The sequence below is a fragment of the Entelurus aequoreus genome, linkage group LG14 (assembly GCF_033978785.1).
Source record: "Entelurus aequoreus isolate RoL-2023_Sb linkage group LG14, RoL_Eaeq_v1.1, whole genome shotgun sequence".
Lineage (NCBI taxonomy): Eukaryota > Metazoa > Chordata > Actinopteri > Syngnathiformes > Syngnathidae > Entelurus > Entelurus aequoreus.
In genome coordinates this window covers 50,672,993-50,683,751 of record NC_084744.1, presented here as the reverse complement: position 1 = coordinate 50,683,751, position 10,759 = coordinate 50,672,993, and the positions used below count along the sequence as shown (strand labels likewise).

Sequence of the window (10,759 nt, the reverse complement as noted above, 5' to 3'; positions counted from 1 at the left end):
GGAACGCTGACTCGTGGGGAAGGAAATGGGGGGTTTTAGGTTTTCTGTTGAAAAGTATAAACTTATGTGTTTTACTCGAAGGAAAGTTCGGAATTTGGATCTTAGACAATCTATAATGATCCACAAGAGAAATGTATTTATTTAATTATGTATTTATTTGACAGGGACAGTACAATTAAACATTGCTACCCACAGGCAACCGATGTCAAAGTACATAAGACTTCTAGCCTAATTTGCAACCCTTGTCCCTGGTTAGGCTTTTTAAAAAAAAGTAGAGAAAAGTGTTAACACATACAAAAGAATTAAGACAAGTACAAAAATAAAAACACATTGAAAAATAATTGGGGCAGCACGGTGGCACAGGGGTTAGTGCATGTGCCTCACAATACGAAGGTCCTGAGAAGTCCTGAGTTCAAACCCGGGCTCTGGATCTTTCTGTGTGAAGTTTGCATGTTTTCCCCGTGACTGCGTGGGTTCCCTCCGGGTACTCCGGCTTCCTCCCACCGCCAAAAACATGCACCTGGGGATAGATTGATTGGCGACACTAAATTGGCCCTAGTGTGTGAATGTTAGTGTGAATGTTGTCTGTCTATCTGTGTTGGCCCTGCGATGAGGTGGCGACTTGTCCAGGGTGCCCGAAATGCAGCTGAAATAGGCTCCAGCACCCCCCGCGACCCCAAAAAGGGACAAGCGGTAGAAAATGGATGGATGGATGGATGGATGAAAATAATTGGGCCCCATTTGTCCATACCACATCGAGTTCTAGTGCTCACACTTCTGATTTTCCTTAAGCCAAACTGAAATTGTTCCACACAGTAGCCCAGTTACAAAGGATAAAAAGGATTAGGATGGAAAGGATAATGCACACAAGGGCACAAAAAGAGCGCGAAAACAAAAGTAGTAAGACTATAAGGTAGACTAAAAATGTACCATAGTAGCAATTAGAGATGTCCGATAATATCGGACTGCCAATATTATCGGCTGATAAATGCTTTAAAATTTAATATCGGAAATTATCGGTATCGGTTTGAAAAAGTAAACTTTATGACTTTTTAAAACGCCACTGTGTACACGGACATAGGGAGAAGTACAGAGTGCCATTAAACCTTAAAGGCACTGCCTTTGCATGCCGGCCCAGTCACACAATATCTACAGCAACACAAACATAGACTGTATATGACAAGAAAACAAATAAATAAATGAGGAAATATATAATATTAATAATATTATTGTGGAGGACTCTCACTCTCACTTCCGGGTTCCTCGGACCACCAAAGTGAGACATGACTTGTCGTTGTGAACAAGGATTTATTTTTCAATAAACTCTTCTTTTCTTGCCCTTCTGCTGTTCAGCACTCGCCTCTGGTGACAGTCGCGCTCTTTGGGTTGCTTTTCAACCTTCCGCGTCTCCGTCTCGCTCTCACTCGTGCTCGGGTCCTCTCTCTCTCATCAACTCCGACTTCATAACCACGTCCTTCTCGGCTGCTGCTCTTTTGTAGAGTAGATAGATAGATAGTACTTTATTGATTCCTTCAGGAGAGTTCCCTCAGGAAAATTAAAAGTGACAGGTGATCAGACAACTGCGCCCAGGTGGGCCATCTACGCACCTGTCGCCGATCTCGGAGCCGGCCCCGGCACACCCCGCCTCGCTGCAGGGCTGCAGGCCACGCCTCCTCACAAATATATAATAATTACATACTATTGCTGGGTTGCATACGATGTCACATTAGTTTTTTCTTAACATGATGGTCAAGCAGCTTGAGAGTAGCATTAAAACAAATGAGAGTAAGTGTAGAGTTTGAGCAGAAAATGCTGTAATGCTGTTCTGTTCTTGGGTGTTCCAATCGTTCAAATAGAGATAGGAAAGCGTTTTCATAGTCCCTAAAGAAGTGGTTCATAAAGGTAATTAAGTCAGGTAAAAGCAGGCGTCTTTTCGTGTCATTCTCGCCAGTTCCGGGTCCTCAATGGCTGTCAAAGTTTACCAACTTGTCGGAATACATCCTCTGCCAATTGCTTTCCAGGAGAGAGACATGGCTTATTATCTACAATAAACTTCCAGGGAGCAAGGAAGCGAGGAAACAGCAGACCGTTCGATGGTCACACACGGTAGTGATCACGGCGCCGCTATAAATAGTTGGTCTGTGTTAGCACTTATAATAACAATATCACTAATACTTGGTTAATATTTAAGTCACGAAATGTAAATGGAGTATTTTTGGCGCTTTTTGAATGGTTTATTGGATTTTATGGGGGTATTAGTGGAGCTCCTACTGGCGGACTTTTATTTAATATTTAGAATGCATTAAAAAAAATCGATCCATCGCCATGTTCATAATTACTGTGAACGATAGGCGAAATTCCCCCCAAAAGTGCAGTTCCTCTTTAAGTGTTAAAAGTCCACTCCATCCCATTTTAAATATTTTTTTCATGTTCGCTTGTATATTTGCCTCAAAAAATTTCAAAATACGCCAAAATCTGCGCTGATGCAGGTAAATAAACAGTAGCCTAATGGGACTTAATTGCCTGAAACCCAGATGTGCCCCTAAGTCAGGGGTCGGTAACCCGCGGCTCCGGAGCCGCAAGCGACTCTTTGATCACTCTGACACGGCTCAGCTGCATACTTGCCAACCCTCCCAATTTTTCCGTGAGACTCCCGAATATCAGTGCCCCTCCCGAAAATCTCCGGGGGCAACCATTCTCCGATTTTCACCCGGACAACAACACTGAGGGCGTGCCGTGATGGCTCTGCCTTAAACGTCCGCTTTTTCACCATACTAACGGCGTGCCGGCCCAGTCACATGTTGTACGAGGCTTCTTACACACGTAAGTGACTGCAAGGCATACTTGATCAACAGCCATACAGGTTACACAGAGGGTCACGATATAAACAAGTTTAACACTGTTACAAATATGCGCCACACTGTGAACCCACACCAAACAAGAATGACAAAACACATTTCGGGAGAACATCCGCACCGTAACACAACATAAACACAACAGAACAAATACCCAGAATCCCTTGCAGCCCAAACTCTTCCGGGCTACAATATACACCCCCCACACACTTTTAATTTCCTATAATTTTGCATATATTGACATTTTTTAATTGTTCATTGAAATAGACATTTTATTATTCAGGTTGGCAGCTGACTGCACGGCGCCAGTAAAAGGATGCCGGCACAGAGAGAGAGGACAGCATTTTTGGTTCTCTGCCAGTGGATAATTTAAGTTCGGCGTTTTGTTTTTTCATTACTACAAGGAGGACTTAAATAGACATTAAGTATTTTACTTAAACTTCAACCCGACGTCTTTTTCGGAGTTAAAAATGATTTGTTGCATGCAGAAATTTTATTTCACTTTCTCTGCAGTCGTTCATTGATTTCATAAATGTAACCCATAATAGTTTGTTTATACATAGCACAAAGCAAACAACCTTATATGCAGTGTTATTTCATTTTAAATTTCAAAAGAGTTTTGTGGCTCCCATTGTTTTCTTTCATTTGTGAAACGGGTCAAAATGGCTCTTTGAGTGGTAAAGGTTGCCGACCCCTGCCCTAGGTCATGTGATTGCAACCCAGCAATAATATAAATGTAATGATATAATACAAACAAAACATATTCATTTCAATTACACAAAACACAGAAATAAAGAATACTTCAAATAACTTTTACAGCCATTTTTTCCAGTTTAATCATTTACCAAAATATACTTTCCAGCATTCTTAGACGTTCATTAACAGCCACACAACTTGACTAATAACATGCAAACGGAAAGGCTAAAATCACTTAATTTATGCTGAAATTACCATTAAGTATAGTTAACATCATTCTTTCATGATTATTCGTGATCATCTCTTTAATATTGTCATTATTCAAATCCAAAAAAATCTGAGGCAAAACCAATCCAACACTACCTTTTTACTTAGTTTGGCATTTTTATTTGATGATTTACTCGAAGGCTATTTGTTACAAGAAGGTGTGTGTTCAACTAAATCGACATTAAATGATATAAGACACTGGAGTGAGTTGCTGTTTATTTGGTGAGTCCGTTGGCGTTCTCTGGAACGAGGCCCTCCATGACGGCACGCTTGGATTCCAAGATCTGCGCGGGTAGAAAGTCACTTATTACAAAGTGGAGAAAAACATTGTGATAATAATAATAAATGTAAGTGAGTGACCTGGAAGTTGGCGCTGAGGCCGATGATGCTTTGCATGTTTGTGCTGTAGTAGCCTAACACAAAGTGTCCTCCCAGGAGAGGAATGTCGTCTTTATCCACCGATACCTGACGGGAAACAGGGGAGGGTTACAAGGGTTATAATACAAAACCCCAAAACTAGTGAAGTTGGCACGTTGTGTAAATCGTAAATAAAAACAGAATACAATGACTTGCTAAACCTTTTCAACTTATAATCAAATGAATAAACTGCAAAGACAAGATATTTAACGTTCAAACTGGAAAACTTTGTTATTTTTAGCAAATATTAGCTCATTTGGAATTGGGCGTCTGCAACATGTTTCAAAAAAGCTGGCACGAGTGGCAAAAAAGACTGAGAAAATTGAGGGATGCTCATCAAACACTTATTTGGAACATCCCACAGGTGAACAGGCTAATTGAGAACAGGTGGGTGCCAAAAGTAGCTTCCATGAAATGCTCAGTCATTCACAAACAAGGATGGGGCGAGGCTCACCACTTTGTGAACAAATGCATGAGCGAACAGTTTAAGAACAACATTTCTCAACGAGCTATTGCAAGGAATTTAGGGATTTCACCATCTACGGTCCGTAATATCATCAAAAGGTTCAGAGTATCTGGAAATCACTGCACGTAAGAAACAATATTACGGACCTTCGATCCCTCAGGCGGTACTGCATCAAAAAGCGACATCAGTGTGTAAAGGGTATCACCACATGGGCTCAGGAACACTTCAGAAAACCAAAGTCAGTACGGTAACTACAGTTGGTCGCTACATCTGTAAGTGCAAGTTAAAACACTACTATGCAAAGCGAAAGCCGTTTATCAACAACACCCAGAAACGCAGCCGGCTTCACTGGGCCCGAGCTCATCTAAGATGGACTGATGCAAAGTGGAAAAGTGTTCTGTGGTCTGACAAGTCCACATTTCAAATTGTTATTGGAAACTGTGGACATTGTGTCTTCCGGAACAAAGAGGAGAAGAACCATCCGGATTGTTATAGGCGCAAAGTTGAAAAGCCAGCATCTGTGATGGTATGGGTGTGTATTAGTGCACAAGACATGGGTAACTTACACATCTGTGAAGGCACTGTTAATGCTGAGAGGTACATACAGGTTTTGGAGCAACATATTTTGTCATCCAAGCAACGTTACCATGGACGCCCCTGCTTATTTCAGCAAGACAATGCCAAGCCACGTGTTACAACAGCGTGGCTTCATAGTAAAAGAGTGCGGGTACTAGACTGGCCTGCTTGTAGTCCAGACCTGTCTCCCATTGAAAATGTGTGGTGCATTATGAAGCCTAAAATACCACAATGGAGACCCCCGGACTGTTGAACAACTTAAGCTGTACATCAAGCAAGAATGGGAAAGAATTCCACCTGAAAAGCTTCAAAAATGTGTCTCCTCAGTTCCCAAACGTTTACTGACTGTTGCTAAAAGGAAAGGCCATGTAACACAGTGGTAAAAATGCCCCTCTGCCAACTTTTTTGTAATGTATTGCTGCCATTAAATTCTAAGTTAATGATTATTTGCAAAAAAAAAAAATTAAGTTTCTCAGTTCCAGCATTAAATACCTTGTCTTTGCAGTCTATTCAATTGAATATAAGTTGAAAAGGATTTGCAAATCATTGTATTCTGTTTTTATTTACGAATTACACAGCGTGCAAACTTCACGGGTTTTGGGATTTGTAAGATCTGACTCCCTTCTGAGAGCCATAAATCCCATTTCCAGACATCGCGGTATAATCAGCGTGACAACACGGTGACATCATCTCTTCGGTATGGCTGACATCATTCTGTTAGCGTCTGAATATGCTAACCTGGATGATTTCGTCAGTCTCCGGCAGCTCGTCCTCACGAACCCAAACGAACGTCTCGTAGTCGCTCGCACTCTTGAACCCCACCTGCAGCACAACAGCACAGTCGGTTCACATCTGTATGCTTTATAAAAAATCTAATGGGTATTGTTTGGGCGTGTGTAAAAGGAGCTGCCTTATAATCATTTAGACCAGGGCTATCCATAGTGTGGCCCAGGAGTCATTTGTGGCCCGCAGCTAATTTTTTTTGTAAAAATACAATTACAAATAAAAACAAATTTTTTTTTTATTATAAAAGAGCAAACAGGTGAAACGTAACGAGAAAAAGTTGCGATATTGACTCTAATAACACAAATCTGCCATGCAGGCTTTTGGTCAATGCTCAAAAAATAATAATCAATCAAAATCAATGTTATTATAATTTATTGACCTATTCAAGACTACAATTACTTCACATCAAATATTCAACTTTGGGGAAAATATTACATATTGTGTGTGTTTGCCATAAAAAAATAGATTTTTTTATATGATAAAAAAAAGGGCATAAAATGTTTTATTTATGATCGAGAGATCTGAAGTTGATATTTAAGCGTTGATATGTAAAAATATGATAAAATTAAAAAATATATTTTTGACTTATTTTTAACACTGAGTGGGCAGTTTTTTTGTGAAAAATAGGTTGCTCAAAAAATAATAATGAATCAAAATAAATGTTATGATTTATTGACCTATTTAAGGCTCCAATTACTTCACATCAAATATTCAACTTTGAAATATTTTTTGGGGAAAATATTACATATTTTGTGTGTTTGCAATAAAAAACTAGATTTTGTATGATAAAAAAAAAGGGCATATAATGTTTTATTTATGACCGACAGATCTGAAGTTGATATTTAAGTGTTGATATGTAAAAATATGATACAATTAAAAAAAATATTTTTGACTTATTTTTAACACTTTGAGTGGGCAGTTTTTTTGTGAAAAATAGGTTGCTCAAAAAATAATAATGAATCAAAATAAATGTTATGATTTATTGACCTATTTAAGGCTCCAATTACTTCACATCAAATATTCAACTTTGAAATATTTTTTGGGGAAAATATTACATATTTTGTGTGTTTGCAATAAAAAACTAGATTTTGTATGATAAAAAAAAAGGGCATATAATGTTTTATTTATGACCGACAGATCTGAAGTTGATATTTAAGCGTTGATATGAAAAAAACAAGATAAAATAAATAAATACATGTATGACTTATTTTTAACACTTTAATGAGTGGGCAGTTTTTTTGTGAAAAAAACTTTGCTCAAAAAATAATAACGAATCAAAATAAATGTTATGATTTATTCAAGGCTCCAATTACTTCACATCAAATATTCAACTTTGAAATATTTTTTGGGGAAAACATTACATATTTTGTGTGTTTGCCATAAAAAACTAGATTTTGTATGATTAAAAAAAGGGCATACAATGTTTTATTTATAATCGACAGATAGATCTGAAGTTGATATTAAAGCGTTGATATGAAAAAACAAGATACAAAAAAAATAAATAATGTATGACTTCTTTTTAACACTTTAATGAGTGGGCACTTTAAAAAAAAAAAAAAAAAAACTTTGCTCAAAAAATAATAATGAATCAAAATTAATGTTTTTATGATTTATTGACCTATTTAAGGCTCCAAAGATTTTCTATGACAAAAAGGGCATAAAACAAAAACAAAAAAATTATAAAAACTTATAATAGGCAGATAGATCTGAAGTTGATAGAGATTTAAGTGTTTATTTTTTACACTTATTTTTAACACTTCTATGAGTAGGTCTCCAAGGATTTTGGTGGATTATTATTATTTTTTTAAACTTTAACTTTTAAATTTCTCAAAAAATAACAATGAATCAAAATCAGTGTTGTTATGAATTACTTCACATCAAATATTCCAAGTTAAAAAGTTTTACGATAAATATTGCATGTTATTTTTTTGTTTTTTTTAATCCAAAAAGGTTGAACTCTGGTTAACTGATTGATCAGAATTTGATCTGGAGATTTAAGCCTTGAAAAAACAAAAAACAAATATATATATATATATATATATATATATATATATATATATATATATATATATATATATATATATATATATATATATATATATATATATATATATATATATATATATATATATATATATACACATATATATATATATACACTGTTTTTTCCAGGCTATAAGGCGCACTTAAAATCCTTTTTTTCCTCCTCAAAACTCGACAGTGCTCCTTATAGCCCGGTGCGCATAATGTAAGGAATAAGTTTGGTTGCGCTTACCCACCTTGAAGGAATTTTATTTGGTACATGGTGTAATGATAAGTGTGACCAGTAGATGGCAGTCATACATAGATAAGTGTAGGCTGCACCATTTGATGTGCTTCAACATACGAGTATAATTATAGTGTGTGTATAAGGTAAAACATATCTGGCGTTTTGTTTCGCAATATTATGCAAAAGCAACTTTTCTTACCTTCTGGTACCTGCTGATCTGTATTTGGGATCTGCATAAATCTTGAAAAATTGTGCGCGTCCGCCCTTTGCAGTGCATACAAAGGCGACCGTAGTCGATAAGCTTCTCCTTTTTCTCTATCTTCTTGTTATGGGACATTCATCCTCCGCTGTTGCCATCCCTAATATAAATTAGTGTAAAGTTCTTACTTATATTTGTCAGTAAACTCGCCATAAAAGCGCTAAAACATACTGGTGTAGTGAGTTTACATTATTTACCCAAGGAACTTTAGTTATTAGAGTTCCGGTCTAATAATAAATAATACTTTTTGGACCCATCTGTTTTATATTCCCTTTTGGTCGTTACAGTCTAGTGGCATCAGGGCAGAGTGCTGCAGTGACCATGCGGATCCAGCAGATGGTGCTGCATCAAGTATGGTTTTCTCATGGGACAAACCTTGTAGAGGCCGATCCAGTCCCATGTTGAGGACATGAAGTCTTCCTGGACCGTGTAGTTGAGAAGAGCATCGTGGTCGGCGCTCCAAACACCCTCCGGAGACACATGGACCAGCGCAGTGTCAAAGTGTTTCCTCAGCTGCGGAAAGAACAATCCATGATTTTGCGAAGTCAAAGACGTGAGTTGATGGACTGTCCCAGACCTCCAAGCTGAAGCTGGCCATGACAGGCTTGTGGTCGCTGACGCCGTAGCTCATGTCGCTGGTGTATTTGTCCTGGCTGACCACTAGGGGGTACTCGTCCAGGTCGTCCTCTGTAGAGGCGGACGCCTTGTCGTCGTCGTCGTCGCCGTCCAACGGCACGTTCTTGGGTTTGATGCGCCACAAGATGCGGTCTGTCCAGGCTGGCTTCCTTTTCTTGCCACTGGGTGGAGCAACGGCATGGACTGAGGAGGCATTTCCTACAACCTTGTCCCCCCAAAAGCACCAGGACCTCTTAGGCAGTGGTGTGCCGTTAGGGCCAGCCAACATAAATCATGATCATAGATTAATAAAAGTTCATTTTAATCTACTTTACATAAACCAGTGTTTCCCACACATTCATTTATTTGTGGCGGCCCGCCGCGAAAGAATTAAGGCCGCCACAAAAAAAAATTTTTTTTAATTTTAAAATTTTAATTTTTTATTTTTTTGTCCTGTCCAGCTTCTCAGGCAAATCATATAGTTGATGTAGATGCCCATATCGGCGGTTTAGATTTACTTTACAAAAGAGAAGTGTAGGATCAGGATTTCTGGAGCTCTTTGTTCAGTGGATCAGATGTTTGATGAAGCTTTGTGTCTATCTACCACCACTACTGTTTTCTGTTTATTTGTTACTGACTGTGGCAGGACACCTCTGCCTCTGTTTCACTTTATGTTGCTGGTAAATAATATGGTTGTAGTAGTAGGCTAAAGTTAAATTATTTAGTATGCACTAATTAAAGAGGCAGAGCTTTAAGAGACAATTTAGCTTTTATATTTCTAAAGAACCACAATTAATAAATATATTTCAGTGAATAACTTATTGTTCAAATCTGTATATAGATATGTACATAAAGTGTTGTAATTATATTGTAAAATGGATGGATGGATGGATGGATGGACGTTTAAAACATAACTGTTATTATTAATTAGTAAGTATACATTTTTTGAGCCTTTTTAGAGAAAATCATATCATTGTAGTAAATTATGCAAATTCATCGATGATGTCATGGTAGCCACGCCCATAGCCACGCCCCCACAGCCACAGGTATCTTGGCAGTTTATGGGAAACACTGTAAACTATTCATCATATTGTCTTCATGTCTTATTAGGCTCCAGTGTTGCTTGTTTTTACGTTAGAGCTTTTATCCAATCAGAAATCAGCTAGCTTGTTGCCAGCGCTGCATGAATTCTGCCGGTTGATAGACAGTTGCGATAGCCAATCAGATGACGAGTTGTTGACAGTAGCCCATCTAGGTAGCCTCACAATAAATAAGACTGTGATTGGATTTTCACTCGTCACTCCCAAGTGAGTATCCAATCACAAGTTTTAATTTGCAAAGAGCAGGAAGTGGCACCGAGGCCATACCCGGCCATCGGTACTCTCTTTTTTAACTCACAAAACGTGAGTTCAAATATTTAATTTATTTATTTTTCCACATGTAATATGTTTTTTACAATAATTTTAATTTTGACAGTACTACATAAGATATGTTTTAAATGCTAATGCAGGTTTATTGATTTTTAAATGTGCTAAAATATAGCCTGTTTTGTA

The 10,759-nt window shown here is 37.8% G+C and overlaps 1 protein-coding gene across 7 annotated transcripts in view; it reads right to left on the bottom strand.

The window, feature by feature from the left end:
* Nucleotides 1-3,677: 3,677 nt before the first annotated feature.
* Nucleotides 3,678-10,759, bottom strand: part of LOC133665002 (inositol polyphosphate 5-phosphatase K-like) — a 44,673-nt gene continuing 37,591 nt past the window's right edge. For all 7 annotated transcript variants that reach the window (XM_062070125.1, XM_062070127.1, XM_062070128.1 and 4 more), the window contains 5 exons: nucleotides 9,169-9,388; nucleotides 8,967-9,104; nucleotides 6,016-6,099; nucleotides 4,179-4,283; nucleotides 3,678-4,102 (listed from right to left, as the gene is read on the bottom strand). In XM_062070125.1, coding sequence (XP_061926109.1) covers nucleotides 4,034-4,102; nucleotides 4,179-4,283; nucleotides 6,016-6,099; nucleotides 8,967-9,104; nucleotides 9,169-9,388 — 616 coding nt within the window. In that variant the 3' untranslated portion in view covers nucleotides 3,678-4,033. The remainder of the gene's footprint in view (nucleotides 4,103-4,178; nucleotides 4,284-6,015; nucleotides 6,100-8,966; nucleotides 9,105-9,168; nucleotides 9,389-10,759) is intronic.